General features: G+C 47.9%; 1 protein-coding gene across 1 annotated transcript; it reads right to left on the bottom strand.

Annotated features, from left to right (window-relative positions):
- Positions 1–16,173: 16,173 nt before the first annotated feature.
- On the bottom strand, positions 16,174–16,818 carry LOC123747650 (uncharacterized). The gene has a single exon (XM_045729874.2). It carries the CDS (start codon positions 16,816–16,818, stop codon positions 16,174–16,176), a length of 645 nt encoding a protein of 214 aa, XP_045585830.2.
- Between the last annotated feature and the right edge of the window lie 1,693 nt (positions 16,819–18,511).

Genomic DNA, 18,511 nt, shown 5'->3' on the forward strand with positions numbered 1-18,511 from the left:
AAGGGAAGGGAAGGGAAGGGAAGGGAAGGGGTAGGGAAGGGGTAGGGAAGGGAAGGGAAGGGGAGCTAGGGAAGGGGAGGGAAGGGAAGGGAAGGGAAGGGGAGGGGAGGGAAGGGGAGGGGAGGGAGGGAAAGGGAAGGGAAGGGAAGCGGAGGGAAGGGAAGGGAAGGGAAGGGAAGGGAAGGGAAGGGAAGGGAAGGGGAGGGGAGGGAAGGGGAGGGGAGGGAAGGAAAGGGAAGGGAAGGGAAGGGGAGGGGAGGGAAGGGGAGGGGAGGGAAGGAAAGGGAAGGGAAGGGAAGGGGAGGGAAGGGGAGGGGAGGGAAGGGAAGGGAAGGGGAGGGAAGGGAAGGGAAGGGAAGGGGAGGGGAGGGAAGGGGAGGGAAGGGAAGGGAAGGGAAGGGGAGGGAAGGTAAGGGAAGGGGAGGGAAGGGAAGGGAAGGGAAGGGAAGGGAAGGGAAGGGGAGGGAAGGGAAGGGGAGGGGAGGGAAGGGAAGGGAAGGGAAGGGGAGGGAAGGTAAGGGAAGGTAAGGGAAGGGGAGGGAAGGGAAGGGAAGGGAAGGGAAGGGAAGGGAAGGGAAGGGAAGGGAAGGGGAGGGAAGGGAAGGGAAGGGTAGGGAAGGGAAGGGAAGGGTAGGGAAGGGAAGGGTAGGGAAGGGAAGGGTAGGGAAGGGAAGGGAAGGGAAGGGAAGGGAAGGGGAGGGAAGGGAAGGGAAGGGAAGGGAAGGGAAGGGAAGGGAAGGGAAGGGAAGGGTAGGGGAGGGAAGGGAAGGGAAGGGAAGGGAAGGGAAGGGAAGGGAAGTAATGATGCTGGCGAAAATATTAGTTTGCTTGACTCCATGTTTAGACTGTCATCTAGGACGGCCGTGTGGACCACGTCCCTCACGCCCAAACTCCTGCAAGTGGCGGACATCTTCCTGTACTTATGGGGGACAAGAAATGCCAACTGTCAGGTATTTCGTTAATGAGAACATGCAGCAATATCTGCCAGGTGTATGTTGTTGTTGTTGTTTAAGAGTCAACTACTAGGAACAAAAAGTTGCAAGTAGCACGGGCTATGGTGAGCCCGTAGTGAACTTACCTGGCACAGGAGCGGGGCTGTAACTTGTACCAGGTGTAGGGACTGACAGATTATATTTATGTGTAGAGAACCCCCATAGTGGCATGATGGCTGGTCAACATGATTTGGCAACTAAGATCACAGGAATACAAATTGTGTACAAATTTAGTTTTCATTGATGGTGACGTCTTAGGATGAAGTTTGATTCTGCAATGAGCATGAAGATCCACGCAAAGATGGCAGCCATGACACTTAGACCCATAAGGAAATGGTTGTATAATCTCGTATTTAAGAGCCAGTTTGTTCACATCTTGAATATTACCATAATCTTTGGATGTTAATCTCCCTCCCATCTATACTTTCTCCGACTCTTGGGCAAGGCAGTGAACCCAGCAAGACGACAGATCTCCAGCCTTGGTCCATTCTTGTTGGTCAGGTTTTAGAGAGATGTCGGTGGCCTTGTAGACAACCAGATGATAGCAACTACAACACAAGGCGCTCAGCCAATAGCAGCATCATCACTGGCTATACCATTCCAACAAAAATTTACATTAGCAATTATTTGCTCCTCGGCTGAATAATATGATTGTAAATTAATATTAAGTAAAGTGTGTACCTAATGAAAAAGAGAGAGAGAGAGAGAGAGAGAGAGAGAGAGAGAGAGAGAGAGAGAGAGAGAGAGAGAGAGAGAGAGAGAGAGAGACAGACAGAGACAGAGACAGAGAGAGAGAGGTCTTGTCAAATCACAGTTAAAGGCTTAAAACAAATCCGGATTATATTAATTAAAGGTATTAAAGCTAGTGTCGTAGTGCTGACAGCACTGCTGCACTCACTGGCTGTGTTTACATATGTGGGAAAATTAGTTAATATGTGTGTGTGTGAGTACTTGCCGGGTCGGGCGCTAGATCCTGGGCTCCGCATCATCCTGCGTCGCACACTTCAGGAAGATATCATAGGCCAAGGATATCCAACCATATATTAAGTATATATGGTTTGTTAGCACGCTGCCATTTCTCTCACTTGGGCACTAGGGGGCTCGAACACCCGTCCTCGGATATTGGAGACAGACGCGACTGTCAAATATCAGGGAGGGGGGGGGATTGATGGGGGCGGTTGTTGGGGGGGGGTGGTAATTACTAGGCCACGTGGGTGATGTGTTTAACGCACGCAACATGGGACAATACTTACCACACTGTGACAGTAGATAAGACTTGCCGCACTTAATATTGGGCCACACAGCCCACAAATGTGATATTATAAGAATTCGTGGTCTCCGTGGTGTAGTGGTAAGACACTCGCCTGGCGTTCCGCGAGCGCTATGTCATGGGTTCGTATCCTGGCCGGGGAGGATTTACTGGGCGCAATTCCTTAACAGTAGCCTCTGTTTAACGCAACAGTAAAATGTGTACTTGGATGAAAAAAACGATTCTTCGCGGCAGGGGATCGTATTCCAGGGTATGTATACGAATACATAGTTGTTACATACGAATACATACGTATTCGTATGTAACAACTCTTGTATATATCTCAAAATTCTGGACCGTCCAGTATTTTCAGATTTGTGGGCTGGGAGTGTAAATTGCAGCTACGGTAGTATGACTTACTGTGTATTCTTACCATTTTTCTCTCTTCCAACAGGTAAGGTTCAACAACCCATCTGCAGGTGGTTATATTTGCCACTATCCGCCCACCACCTGCGGTGTCCACCTGTGTCTCCAGGTGTTGGGTGAGTACCTACACCACCTGCGGGGCCACCTGTGTCTCCAGGTGTTGGGTGAGTACCTACACCACCTGCGGGGCCACCTGTGTCTCCAGGTGTTGGGTGAGTACCTACACCACCTGCGGGGCCACCTGTGTCTCCAGGTGTTGGGTGAGTACCTACACCACCTGCGGTGTCCACCTGTGTCTCCAGGTGTTGGGTGAGTACCTACACCACCTGCGGGGCCACCTGTGTCTCCAGGTGTTGGGTGAGTACCTACACCACCTGCGGGCCCACCTGTGTCTCCAGGTGTTGGGTGAGTACCTACACCACCTGCGGTGTCCACCTGTGTCTCCAGGTGTTGGGTGAGTACCTACACCACCTGCGGGGCCACCTGTGTCTCCAGGTGTTGGGTGAGTACCTACACCACCTGCGGGACCACCTGTGTCTCTAGTTATAGAATGAGCACTTTCCGAAATTCTTGTCACCAGTTTAGATAAAATTCAAAGAATTAATAAACTGGAGCTATTTTACGTGATATATCTAACTTAAGTCACAAGTTTCTCGTAGAATAATTTTAACTTACACATACTCACACCAGCTAAATGTGGATTTACTAGAAACGTTTTTATTAGCAAGATAAATATACGAACTAACATAACCTCTCCTAGCAATTTTAGGCCTAATATACGCTGTCATAGGCCTAATGTAGTACATATATGTGCTATACTAGACTCGGAAAATATTTAAGATTTGTTTTTGCCTTTATATTTTTTACTGACTATGAAGTTATTAGTATAAGAAGTAATTTATTGGTGGTCGATCACTACATATTGGTACTTTCCGGTGGTCCATCACTACATATTGGTACTTTCTGGTGGTCCATCACTACATATTGGTACTTTCTGGTGGTCCATCACTACATATTGGTACTTTCTGGTGGTCCATCACTACATATTGGTACTTTCTGGTGGTCCATCACTACATATTGGTACTTTCCACCTTCCTGTATGTTCTGTCACTGCAGGAGGCTGGGCTGTAGTGTTGACAGGGAGACATGCAGGAACCACTCAACTTCACACTAGTGTTCCTAATTACAAGCAAAGTGCCAGACACAATAATAATAGAATAATGGAACACACTTTGGAACAATATACATTATATAGATACATAGAGTGTTCTAATAAGTGGATCACACTCTAAATATATAGATATATAGTGTTAAATAGATATATTTAATTATTGGTGCGGTGGTCATGGTACTGTGTACGTTTGGAAGTGATCCTGGACGGCATGGGTTCGAATCCTAGCCGGGTCAAAGAGTTCTTAGTAATATATGGCTTGCGCGTTCATGCAGCTTTCACACACACACAGACACACACAGACACACACAGACACACACACACACAGACACACACACACACACACACACACACAGAAAGGTCCTAGAATGGATAAGGAACTACCTAACAGGAAGGAGCCAAAGAGTTACGGTAAGGGGCGAGAAGTCGGACTGGCGAACAGTAACAAGTGGAGTACCACAAGGATCGGTGCTGGGACCAATTCTATTTCTTGTATATGTTAACGACATGTTTACAGGCGTAGAGTCCTACATGTCGATGTTTGCGGATGATGCAAAGTTGATGAGAAGAGTTGTGACAGATGAGGATTGCAGGATCCTCCAAGAGGACCTGAACAGATTGCAGAGATGGTCAGAGAAATGGCTACTAGAATTCAACACGAGCAAATGTAAAGTTATGGAAATGGGACTAGGAGATAGGAGACCAAAGGGACAGTACACAATGAAGGGGAACAGCCTACCTGTAACGACGCGTGAAAGAGACCTGGGGGTGGACGTAACACCTAATCTATCTCCTGAGGCACATATTAATAGGATAACGACAGCAGCGTACTCTACACTGGCAAAAGTTAGAACATCATTCAGAAACCTAAGTAAGGAGGCATTTAGGGCGCTTTACACTGCCTACGTAAGGCCAGTCTTAGAGTATGCCGCCTCATCATGGAGTCCCCATCTGAAGAAGCATATAATGAAACTGGAAAAGGTTCAGAGGTTTGCAACGAGACTCGTCCCAGAGCTACGAGGGATGGGGTATGAAGAGCGCCTGAGGGAACTGTGCCTTACGACACTAGAAAGAAGAAGGGAGAGGGGGGACATGATAGGAACGTATAAGATACTCAGAGGAATTGACAGAGTGGACATAGACGAAATGTTCACACGGAATAGTAACAGAACGAGAGGACATGGATGGAAGCTTGAAACTCAGATGAGTCACAGAGATGTTAGGAAGTTTTCTTTTGAAGCGTGAGAGTAGTGGGGAAATGGAATGCACTTCAGGAACAGGTTGTGGAAGCAAATACTATTTATAATTTTAAAACCAGGTATGATAGGGAAATGGGACAGGAGTCATTGCTGTAAACAACCGATGCTCGAAAGGCGGGATCCAAGAGTCAATGCTCGATCCTGCAGACACAACTAGGTGAGTACACACACACACACACACACACACACACACACACACACACACACACACACACACACACACACACACACATACACACACATATATATATATATATATATATATATATATATATATATATATATATATATATATATATATATATATGTCGTACCTAGTAGCCAGAACGCACATTTTGGCCTACTATGCATGACCCGATTTGCCTAATAAGCCAAGTTTTCCTGAATTATTATATTTTCTCTAATTTTTTTCTTATGAAATGATAAAGCTACCCATTTCATTATGTATGAGGTCAATTTTTTTTTATTGGAGTTAAAATGAACGTAGATATATGACCGAACCTAACCAACCCTACCTAACCTATTCTAACCTATCTTTATAGGTTAGTTTTGGTTAGGTAGCCGAAAAAGTTAGGTTAGGTTAGGTTAGGTAGGTTAGGTAGTCGAAAAAACATTAATTCATGAAAACTTGGCTTATTAGGCAAATCGGGCCTTGCATAGTAGGCTGAGAAGTGCGTTCTGGCTACTAGGTACGACATATATATATATATATATATATATATATATATATATATATATATATATAAAGCAGGAGATGAGGTAAAAGCAGAGGGCGTGGCCTCCTCTCACGGTGACAGCGAGCATCCTGGTGGAACATTACCTAAACTTTCTAGTCGTGATCTCTCTCTCTCTCTCTTTCATTTGTCACTTGACTGGTGTACAGGTTCCTGAACCAGTTGGGCTTTATCATATCTGTATTTGAAACTGTGTATGAAGTTGCCCGAAACGCTGGGCGTATTAGTGGCTTCAGGCATTGTATGTGTATCGCTCTATCTATTAATCCGACATTATGTTTGTAACTCATTTTCAAGGTATTTATCTGAATAAATATCTTATCTAAGTCTGCCTCTAACTATATCACTGGCTAGTTCTTTCCATCACACACAGAGATCACACTAACGTGATGCATCAAATGAACAAATCCACAAGGGCCGTGACGAGGATTCGAACCTGCGTCCGGGAGCATCCCAGACAATTTTAGGGATGCTCCCGGACGCAGGTTCGAATCCTCGTCACGGCCCTTGTGGATTTGTTCATTTAGTTCTTTCCATGTTTTGAACCACCGCCACAGAAAAATATCTTCCTAATGTGTCTGTGGTTCATTTAGGTACTCTTTTTCTTTCCACCTGTTTCTCCTAGTACCAGTACTACCAGTATGAATAAATAAATATTGTGTTCTTATCTGCCCAATCAGTTTTGCATCTCTTAACTCCTCTGCCTTCCAGAGACGTGAGGATTAATTCTGTAGCCTTTCCTCGTAGCTCATACCTCTCAGCTCTGGGACTAGTCTGGTGGAATACATCTGAACTTTCCTTAACTTTCTCTTGTCCTTGAATAGGTATGGACTCTAATTGATGAAGGTATTTCTTATGTTGTCCATCATAGCACGGATATCTGTTAAAGATATCCTTTTGACATGGGCTTCAGGAGACAGGTTCGGCACGATATCAACCTCCAAATCTTTTTCTCGACCCCAATCCTGAAGGATTTCATCTTCCAAATGGTACGGTGTTTCCAGCTTTCTGCTCCCTACACTTGTTTGCTTGTGTGTGTGTGTGTGTGTGTGTGTGTGTGTGTGTGTGTGTGAATATGTATTCACCTAGTTGTGCTTACCGGGGTTGAGCTCTACTCTTTCGGCCCGCCTCTCAACTGTCAATCAATCAACTGTTACTAACTACTAACTTTTTTTTCACACACACACACACACACAAGAAGCAGCCCGTAACAGCTGTTTAACTCCCAGGTACCTATTTACTGCTAAGTAACAAGAGCATCAGGGTGAAAGAAACTCTGCCCATTGTTTCTCGCCGGCGCCAGGAATCGAACTCCGGACCACAGGATTACGTGCCCTGCGCGCTGTCCACTCAGCTACCAGACCTCCCCCCCCAGTGTATGTGTGTGTGTGTGTGTTCACCTAGTTGTGTTCACGTAGTTGTGCTTGCGGGAGTTGTATTGTACTCACAGGGAGCCGAGCGGACAGCACGCTGTACTTGTGATCCTGTGGTCCTGGGTTCGATCCCAGGCGCCGGCGAGAAACAATGGGCAGAGTTTCTTTCACCCTATGCCCCCTGTTACCTAGCAGTAAAATAGGTACCTGGGTGTTAGTCAGCTGTCACGGGCTGCTTCCTGGGGGTGGAGGCCTGATCGAGGACCGGGCCGCGGGGACACTAAAGCCCCGAAATCATCTCAAGATAACCTCAAGATAGTACCTACATGTACTATGAATACAATACATGTATGAGTACTTGTGTTGATAAAATATAACAAACAGTGTTGAGCAATAAAGCACTCATCATTTCCTTCAGACAGAACGAAAATACAACATTGCTACTTGTCATACCTAAATATTGATATTTAATTATTCTCAATTCAGTAAAGGTGTTAATATTGATGGAGAACTGAGACCTATGATCAATATATTAAGGGGAGATCTGGAACGTAGGTTCGAATCCTGGTAACGGCTCTTGTGGATTTGTTCAAGGGGGGGGGGAGGGGGGAGGGGGGGAGGGGGGAGGGGGGGAGGGGGGGGGATGTGGCTGTATGTAGGGAGGAAGGTTTGGTTTGGTGTTGGGCTTAGGCCTATGAACCTCTGGAGGGTAGTTAAGGTCGCCTCAGTGGCTTATACTGACCAACCAGCAAGTACACTTGGGTCCTAAACATTGTCCAGGACTAAAGTAAACTCAGTATATATATATATATATATATATATATATATATATATATATATATATATATATATATATATATATATATATATATATATATATATATATATATTTCATTGAATATGACCGCATATTCTGTATTTATTATTTTCTGGTTTAGGGCTTCTATCCCTCTAACTATTTTCTTAGCATCAGGGCTTAATTGGAATAGGAGTTCTCCAAAACTCATTTTCGTACTTTTAAGGTGAAGAAAAGAAGTGATTTACTATAGAGTGTATTACACTTATTTGTATAATTTGCACGACGTTTCGAACCTCCATGGTTCATTCTCAAGTGAACAATCTTACAATACTAGTTGATTTTATACCCGCATTAGGTCAGGTGATAATACAATGAAGGTGAAAAACATGGGGGGATACATAAGGGATAAACATAGGGGCTGCAGAAGGCTTATTGGCCCATACGAGGCATCTCCTATCTAAACACAAAGATTAATCCAGTGTAATTGGCCTGTTATGTTGGACATTGTCTTCTGTGTTGGCATTGATATGTTCTTGTCTTGTCCTTACTCTCATGGTGGGTAGAGTAAATAGTTCCGTGATTTGGGTGTTCATGGTAGGTCGCTCTATTCTTATGTGAATTGCCTCAAGAATTTGTAATCTTCTTGAATCTTGGGTTTTATCTATTATGCAAGTATTCTTGTTCAACATTTCTCTTGTTCTAACAAGAGAAATATATATAATTATAATATATATATAATTATATATATATATATATATATATATGTACGACATATATATATATATATATATATATATATATATATATATATATATATATATATATATATATATATATATGTCGTACCTAGTAGCCAGAACGCACTTCTCAGCCTACTATGCAAGGCCCAATTTGCCTAATAAGCCAAGTTTTCATGAATTAATTGTTTTTCGATTACCTAACCTAACCTAACTTTTTCGGCTACCTAACCTATAAAGATAGGTTGGGTTAGGTTAGGTAGGATTGGTTAGGTTCGGTCATATATCTATGTAAATTTTAACTGAAATAAAACAAAATTGACCTCATACATAATGAAATGGGTAGATTTATCATTTCATAAGAAAAAAATTAGAGAAAATATAATAATTCAGGAAAACTTGGCTTATTAGGCAAATCGGGCCTTGCATAGTAGGCTGAGAAGTGCGTTCTGGCTACTAGGTACGACATATATATATATATATATATATATATATATATATATATATATATATATATATATATATATTTGCGAACAAGCCTGAATGGCCCCAGGACTATATGCGTCCTGGGGTGTGAGTTTTCAGACATATATATATATATATATATATATATATATATATATATATATATATATATATATATGTATATATATATATAAATATATATATATATATATATATATATATATATATATATATATATATATATATATATATATATATATCTCCACCCCCCCACCCCCGTGTATATATATACACACCGGGGGGTGGAGGGGGGAAGGTGTGTATACATCCCATGCAAGGAAGGTGGGAGAAGAGTGTATATACACAAAGGTGTGTAGTGGAGTGTGAGGTACCTGCTCGCCCTTGCTCCAATTCCCCCTTTGCTACTCCTCCCTGCCAAGGGGGATGCGGAGTCACCGAATTCTTGAATGAAATTCTTGTTTAAACTTTTGCATTTTGTTATTGTTTTCCTTGTTCATGCACGTGGAGTGTTCCGTACCTTACAGCGTAATATACTTTGTCCACAAACAAGGCCGAGTAATTAAATGAAATAATACATACAGCAGCAAGTGCTAACTCAGCATTGAGGATTGTAGAGACCCAAGATGTCTGTTTGTCCTGCTCAACACTGCTTATATTACTATGAGGCACTACACACACACCATACTTACTTACACGCACCAAAAGTTCATAGTAAAAGAATGAATAACCTGTTGGAACCTTTAATATAAGTATACCAGGTATAGGTGGTATCAGTCTGGGAGTATCTGGCAACGACGCCCCTCCCCCCCACCCTGGCCCCCTCCAACCCCCCCCTCCCAGACACCCATCACACCGACTTGCTCCAACTGTTGAGTCCAACACATTATTCCCGCCGAAGTGCTTGTAGGGTGCACGTAGCGGCCCGTAGCGCGTCCCTAACGTGAGTGAAGTGAGCGGAAAGCACTGTGAAACATATCTCTGATATACTATATAGAGAAGAATCAGTTGCATGGCCTTTGGCGTGCGTCGTGTGGCGTATATTTACGCAAAGTTTGTTGGAAATGTTCCAAAGTACTTGTGTATGGGTACTGCTGCTTTGGTATACACGCAGTCAACCCCTAAGAAATGTGCATGTGTGTGTGTGTTGGGGGAAGGGAGTTCTTGCTTCACGTCAGTGTAAAATGTCTAGTTTGGAACTTGACAACACACAGAGGCTGTGGAAAAGCGCACTAGCCAACTGTCCAGATGGTAATGAGTGATTACCACTGACCTGACCCCAGCCACACCTGGCTAGGTCAGGCAGGGGGCCGGATGCTTCAGGACAGTGTAGGGGGCTCTCTATGCTGGTTAGGCTATCTAATTCCTGCAGGCTTACTCCCAGGTAACCAGGAAAAGTGTGTGTTTGTCAGATAGCCCCATGGTGCCCAGGTACCATGCCTTGAGAGGAGGTGGTTACCTCGAGGTGATTTCGAGACTTAACGACCCCGCGGCCTGGTCGTCGACCAGGCCTCCTAACCAGGTAGCCTACAGACATGACTTGGCCTGTTAATAACCCTATTGAGGTGTAAACAAGTTAACCCAGGCTAGGCAGCCTAGTTACTGGTTAAATTTAAGCCTGTCTAGTCTAGCCTAGTGTCCTAGTCCTTGGCGATATTTGCAGCTTTTCCCTCACGAGATATGTGTGTGTGAACACTGGCGACTGAGGTAAGGCTTCAGGAAAGGAACTCCATGTATATCATTGATAATTCTTGCTTCATTGTCTTAAACATTTATGTTTTCATTAAGTATTGTCAACTGGATCACCAACGCCACCAAGAAAGGCAGCAGCCTAACCCAAAGACGCATTCATCAATATTAACCTACTGAGTATTTAACAATGTTGTTCTCAATTAATATTATTACAAACTAGAATGTGGTGAATAGCTAGGCCTAGGTTAGGTTAGGTTCTGTCGGCCATTATTGATATTTGCAGTGTGTGGGTGAAGCGTTTAGCGAGCTGGGATTCGAGCAGAGGTCGTGAACGAAGCACTGCTCGAGAGAAGTGCATACGTCATTTGTTATGAGTCGTATATAAAATGTTTTTTTATTCATAAACCGGCTCGGTGTCTTCTTTCATAATTACTTCATTCATAAACAGGTGGGCTTAGTGGCTGGATTGACGAACATTTGACCTTTGTTGATGAGGACGGGTTGGTTTGTTGAGGATGGGTTGATTCAATATTATGAAATGCTTCATGGGTCATATAACCAACTGATGGTGTTTGAGCATAACTTATCCTCCAAACATTATAGTACGTATAGTGACTGTGGAGTATATGTACAAAAGCTGAACTGTGGCACAAATGACCTCATTTCGTACCACTGATATTGTAAAGGGTTTGCGTAAAGGGCAAAACCCTACCCATCTTGGACTAACACAGTACCTGTATGTACTACATTGGGTCCTGGATTTCATATAGGCCTAGGATTGCATGTATTATGCCTATCATTGCGTATTTTAGGCATAGGAGTTATATTTTAGCCCTAGGATTTCTTATTAGGCCTTGGAGTAGCTAGGTTGTTGCAATTTTGCCAAGGTCTGTAGAGTACAAGTAGTGCATACCGCCAACTTTCTTGGGCTGCCTAAAAATGAGAGGCTGAGGCTTTATATAGTAAGAATATATTTGTAATTAATATCAAAGAGTCGGCCCAAGTGGTGAGTGAAACTCGTGTGTGTGGTGAGACCACAGCCAGACTTACGTAGTATAATAATGCTGGAAACTTGTGTCAGTGTTGTGGGTTAATGTTTCGTCTGGCCGGGGTACAAGGACACGAGGTGGCTGGCTGATTGTTGTGCCTGTCAAGCTGGGGGTTGATTGTTGTCCCTCTCAAGCTGAGGTTGATAGTTGTCCCTGTCAAGCTGGGGGTTGATTGTTGTCCCTCTCAAGCTGGGGGGTTGATTGCTGTCCCTGTCAAGCTGGGGGTTGATTGTTGTCCCTCTCAAGCTGAGGTTGATTGTTGTCCCTGTCAAGCTGGGGGTTGATTGTTGTCCCTCTCAAGCTGGGGGGTTGATTGTTGTCCCTGTCAAGCTGGGGGTTGATTGTTGTCCCTCTCAAGCTGGGGTTGATTGTTGTCCCTGTCAAGCTGGGGGTTGATTGTTGTCCATCTCAAGCTGGGGTTGATTGTTGTCCCTGTCAAGCAGGGGGGTTGATTGTTGTCCCTGTCAAGCTGGGGGTTGATTGGTGTCCCTGTCAAGCTGGGGGTTGATTGTTATCCCTGTCAAGCTGGGGTTGATTGTTGTCCCTGTCAAGCTGGGGTTGATTGGTGTCCCTGTCAAGCTGGGGGTTGATTGGTGTCCCTGTCAAGTTGGGGTTGATTGTTGTCCCTGTCAAGTTGGGGTTGATTGTTGTCCCTGTCAAGCTGGGGGTTGATTGGTGTCCCTGTCAAGCTGGGGGTTGATTGTTATCCCTGTCAAGCTGGGGTTGATTGTTGTCCCTGTCAAGCTGGGGGTTGATTGTTGTCCCTGTCAAGCTGGGGGTTGATTGTTGTCCCGGTCAAGCTGGGGGTTGATTGGTGTCCCTGTCAAGCTGGGGGTTGATTGTTGTCCCTGTCAAGCTGGGGTTGATTGGTGTCCCTGTCAAGCTGGGGTTGATTGGTGTCCCTGTCAAGCTGGGGGTTGATTGTTGTCCCTGTCAAGCTGGGGTTGATTGTTGTCCCTGTCAAGCTGGGGGTTGATTGTTGTCCCTGTCAAACTGGGGTTGATTGTTGTCCCGGTCAAGCTGGGGGTTGATTGGTGTCCCTGTCAAGCTGGGGTTGATTGTTGTCCCTGTCAAGCTGGGGTTGATTGTTGTCCCGGTCAAGCTGGGGTTGATTGTCGTCCCTGTCAAGCTGGGGGTTGATTGTTGTCCCTGTCAAGCTGGGGGTTGATTGTTGTCCCTGTCAAGCTGGGGTTGATTGTTGTCCCTGTCAAGCAGGGGGTTGATTGTTGTCCCTGTCAAGCAGGGGGTTGATTGTTGTCCCTCTCAAGCTGGGGTTGATTGTTGTCCCTCAAGCTGGGGTTGATTGTCCTCATACCTTTAATGTATTGTACATATATCTTTACCTCTTGTCACTATACTTATAATGAATTACTATTAAACGTATTTCATCTCTCTCTCTCTCTCTGGGGAGAATATCATGGGTGGCAGTGATGGAGGAGGTGTGGCGCCATGCTCACAGGTTCGGGGGCGGCAGTGTTGGAGGTGGTGTGGCGCCATGCTCACAGGTTCGGGGGCGGCAGTGTTGGAGGTGGTGTGGCGCCATGCTCACAGGTTCGGGGGCGGCAGTGTTGGAGGAGGTGTGGCGCCATGCTCACAGGTTCGGGGGCGGCAGTGTTGGAGGTGGTGTGGCGCCATGCTCACAGGTTCGGGGGCGGCAGTGATGGAGGTGGTGTGGCGCCATGCTCACAGGTTCGGGGGCGGCAGTGTTGGAGGTGGTGTGGCGCCATGCTCACAGGTTCGGGGGCGGCAGTGATGGAGGTGGTGTGGCGCCATGCTCACAGGTTCGGGGGCGGCAGTGATGGAGGTGGTGTGGCGCCATGCTCACAGGTTCGGGGGCGGCAGTGTTGGAGGTGGTGTGGCGCCATGCTCACAGGTTCGGGGGCGGCAGTGTTGGAGGTGGTGTGGCGCCATGCTCACAGGTTCGGGGGCGGCAGTGTTGGAGGTGGTGTGGCGCCATGCTCACAGGTTCGGGGGCGGCAGTGTTGGAGGAGGTGGTGTGGCGTCATGCTCACAGGTTCGGGGGCGGCAGTGTTGGAGGTGGTGTGGCGCCATGCTCACAGGTTCGGGGGCGGCAGTGTTGGAGGTGGTGTGGCGCCATGCTCACAGGTTCGGGGGCGGCAGTGTTGGAGGTGGTGGTGTGGCGCCATGCTCACAGGTTCGGGGGCGGCAGTGTTGGAGGTGGTGGTGTGGCGCCATGCTCACAGGTTCGGGGGCGGCAGTGTTGGAGGTGGTGTGGCGTCATGCTCACAGGTTCGGGGGCGGCAGTGTTGGAGGAGGTGTGGCGCCATGCTCACAGGTTCGGGGGCGGCAGTGTTGGAGGTGGTGTGGCGTCATGCTCACAGGTTCGGGGGCGGCAGTGTTGGAGGTGGTGTGGCGTCATGCTCACAGGTTCGGGGGCGGCAGTGTTGGAGGTGGTGTGGCGCCATGCTCACAGGTTCGGGGGCGGCAGTGTTGGAGGTGGTGGTGTGGCGCCATGCTCACAGGTTCGGGGGCGGCAGTGTTGGAGGTGGTGGTGTGGCGCCATGCTCACAGGTTCGGGGGCGGCAGTGTTGGAGGTGGTGGTGTGGCGCCATGCTCACAGGTTCGGGGGCGGCAGTGTTGGAGGTGGTGTGGCGTCATGCTCACAGGTTCGGGGGCGGCAGTGTTGGAGGAGGTGTGGCGCCATGCTCACAGGTTCGGGGGCGGCAGTGTTGGAGGTGGTGTGGCGTCATGCTCACAGGTTCGGGGGCGGCAGTGTTGGAGGTGGTGTGGCGTCATGCTCACAGGTTCGGGGGCGGCAGTGTTGGAGGTGGTGTGGCGCCATGCTCACAGGTTCGGGGGCGGCAGTGATGGAGGAGGTGGTGTGGCGCCATGCTCACGGGTCCCGGCTTATGGTCACGCCACAAACAAGGTCGGAAGATCAACTGAAGACACAAAGCCTCGCATACATGATAGTATTGTGCTCAAGAGTTAAAGGTTTGGCAGACAGCATCGAAAGTGTATTCTGAGTGTTGTAAATATCGAACTGTCTTTATAGAGGGGGATTCATGTTACTTTGGTTCTGTGTTGTGTTTTATCGAAGATTTATATTTTGATTACTGATACTGAGTTTGCGGTATTATCAGTTATGTTTAGTATTTTGGGGATATGGTTGGGATTTGTGTGGTAAGTGTTGAGGCTCCTTGGTGTATTGTGTGGTTGTGGGAGGGAGAGAGTGGGAGAGTGGGCTGCTGCCCGCACCTGCTCCTTACCACGGTAATACCTGTGGCAGGTGCACGGAACCGCTTGGTATGAGAACATCCAGCGGAGCCCTGATGTGGATTTGAACCTATGCGTTGGGTATTCCCAGATGCACTTCGTGGCGTATGGTCTGTATGCACATCTTAGTGTGGCATGGGAGCTGCCGTAGGTGGTAGTGATGACGTTATATGAGATGTTTGTAGGGTTGTGTTTAGAGGTGAGGGTGATGGTGGGAGGGGGATAAGAGGAATCAATAACAGCCACCGACCACAGCTGTGTGTGGCTCACCACCTGCCACCACCACAGCTGTGTGTGGCTCACCACCTGCCACCACCACAGCTGTGAGTGGCTCACCACCTGCCACCACCACAGCTGTGTGTGGCTCACCACCTGCCACCACCACAGCTGTGAGTGGCTCACCACCTGCCACCACCACAGCTGTGTGTGGCTCACCACCTGCCACCACCACAGCTGTGTGTGGCTCACCACCTGCCACCACCACAGCTGTGTGTGGCTCACCACCTGCCACCACCACAGCTGTGTGTGGCTCACCACCTGCCACCACCACAGCTGTGTGTGGCTCACCACCTGCCACCACCTCCACCCTCGATGCCTCCGTGTCTACACCCACACACACCCATTGTGTCTGCAACATTTGCATTATTTGATCTGATGCACTGACTGCCGGATGTCTGACTGTCCTCTAACTGTCCGGTAGTTCTCCATATTGTGAGGGTGTTATGATTATAATACATTTTATTAAAACAGAACAGTGGTTATTTGTTATTTGTTAATTGTTAGAGGCTATTCGCCTCTATCACACTATCTCACCAGGTGATGATAGTGTGTTGCTCGCCCTCTCCTAGGCTGGCAGTGGAGCCTTAAATGGCGTAACTATCGTAGTGTTTATCTTCTAATTCTTGAGTACTCGTTCCCTGCTCCTGCGTGGATGTTGCTCGCGCGTGTGTCCTGTACTTCTTTTGTGGTCGATTACGCTCTCCTTTTTGATTGTTGCCTGCTGAACCTTGGGCTGTTGCCTGCTGAACCTTGGGCTGGTGCCTGCTGAACCTTGGGCTGTTGCCTGCTGAACCTTGGGCTGGTGCCTGCTGAACCTTGGACTGGTGCCTGCTGAACCTTGGGCTGTTGCCTGCTGAACCTTGGGCTGGTGCCTGCTGAACCTTGGGCTGTTGCCTGCTGAACCTTGGGCTGGTGCCTGCTGAACCTTGGGCTGTTGCCTGCTGAACCTTGGGCTGTTGCCTGCTGAACCTTGGGCTGTTGCCTGCTGAACCTTGGGCTGTTGCCTGCTGAACCTTGGGCTGTTGCCTGCTGAACCTTGGGCTGGTGCCTGCTGAACCTTGGGCTGTTGCCTGCTGAACCTTGGGCTGGTGCCTGCTGAACCTTGGGCTGTTGCCTGCTGAACCTTGGGCTGGTGCCTGCTGAACCTTGGGCTGTTGCCTGCTGAACCTTGGGCTGTTGCCTGCTGAACCTTGGGCTGTTGCCTGCTGAACCTTGGGCTGTTGCCTGCTGAACCTTGGGCTGTTGCCTGCTGAACCTTGGGCTGGTGCCTGCTGAACCTTGGGCTGTTGCCTGCTGAACCTTGCAGGTCTTTGTTCCTTTGTCGTCTCCTGGCGTCATGCATCTGACCTCAGCTTCAACACTTCTCGGTCACAGAGGTCATCCTTTCACGAGTTATCTCCCTTCAGACCTGGCTCTCTCAGAGACCTGGCTCTCTCAGAGACCTGGCTCTCTCAGAGACCTGGCTCTCTCAGAGACCTGGCTCTCTCAGAGACCTGGCTCTCTCAGAGACCTGGCTCTCTCAGAGACCTGGCTCTCTCAGAGACCTGGCTCTCTCAGAGACCTGGCTCTCTCAGAGACCTGGCTCTCTCAGAGACCTGGCTCTCTCAGAGACCTGGCTCTCTCAGAGACCTGGCTCTCTCAGAGACCTGGCTCTCTCAGAGCACTCCCTTCAGACCTGGCTCTCTCAGAGCACTCCCTTCAGACCTGGCTCTCTCAGAGCACTCCCTTCAGACCTGGCTCTCTCAGAGCACTCCCTTCAGACCTGGCTCTCCCAGAGCACTCCCTTCAGACCTGGCTCTCTCAGAGCACTCCCTTCAGACCTGGCTCTCCCAGAGCACTCCCTTCAGACCTGGCTCTCTCAGAGCACTCCCTTCAGACCTGGCTCTCTCAGAGCACTCTTTTCAGACCTGGCTCTCAGAGCACTCCCTTCAGACCTGGCGCTCTCAGAGCACTCCCTTCAGACCTGGCTCTCTCAGAGCACTCCTTTCACAGGTTCCGGGGTGACCAGTAAGGTGACCTCTCCTGGTCTTAGCCTCTCCCCACTGCCCGCTACTCTTCCTGAAATCTTTAGCTCCACTATGTAGTCCAGTACCATGTTGGGTACTGGTTAGGTATGTGTTTGCTGGCAGGTCTTTCCACAGTGTGTGTGTGTGTGTGTGTGTGTGTGTGTGTGTGTGTGTGTGTGTGTGTGTGTGTGTGTGTGTGTGTGTGTGTGGTCCCGTCCTTGGCCTTCCAAGGTTCCTGTAATACACGTACACTTTATATCTTAGTCATCATAAGACCTTTCTTTGTGTAGGTACAAGTGCGTGAACATTATAGATGACCTTAACTGTATATATATATATATACGCGTGCGAGGGGGTACGGCCGCCTTGCTCACCCTGACTTAAGCAGGTGGACTTGTGTAGATGCGTGTATATTAGAGTACAAGGGCGCATGCGCACACATCCTACTCTCAACCTTGCCTGGTCACCCTCCTACCTGTCTATCACTGTTGTTTAAGCTACCTGGAACAAAAAAGTTCCAAGTAGCACGGGCTATGGTGAGCCCGTGACTCTATCACTGATATAATATTCACTCTCAGCACTGACCTGTCCGCTTGTGTACTCTGTGACCTGGTGAAGTGTGACCCCGTGTCACCAACGAGGCCATTGACCTCATGTTGACCTAGTTAGCAAGGGGGGGGGAGCGGGTTGAGGAGATAGGCCTATCCCTTGCAACAAAAATAATCATATTTATATAGACATTTGACTGTAAGACCTCTTTACCTCTTGTTTCCTCTGGTGTTATCAACTTGGAGTACTGTACTATAAAGTACCAACCAGGACGTCGCGAGATACACAACCAACACAAATCGGGTGGGATGAGAAGGGGTCCAAGAGCCATATCTCACTCCTGTCGGCACTTAAAGGTAAGCACACACTTTACGAAGTGGGTGGGTTTGACAGGCGGTGGGAGGGGGGGAGGGGGGAATGGGGGGATAGGAGGGGGGGGGGGAAGGGAGGGAGGATAGGAGGGGGGGGGTGGGAAG

This window comes from Procambarus clarkii, chromosome 10 (assembly GCF_040958095.1).
Source record: "Procambarus clarkii isolate CNS0578487 chromosome 10, FALCON_Pclarkii_2.0, whole genome shotgun sequence".
Classification (NCBI taxonomy): domain Eukaryota; kingdom Metazoa; phylum Arthropoda; class Malacostraca; order Decapoda; family Cambaridae; genus Procambarus; species Procambarus clarkii.

What these genes read in the sequence shown, in the direction of transcription:
- LOC123747650 (XM_045729874.2), bottom strand. Translation starts at nt 16,818, where the DNA reads ATGACGCCAGGAGACGACAAAGGAACAAAGACCTGCAAGGTTCAGCAG.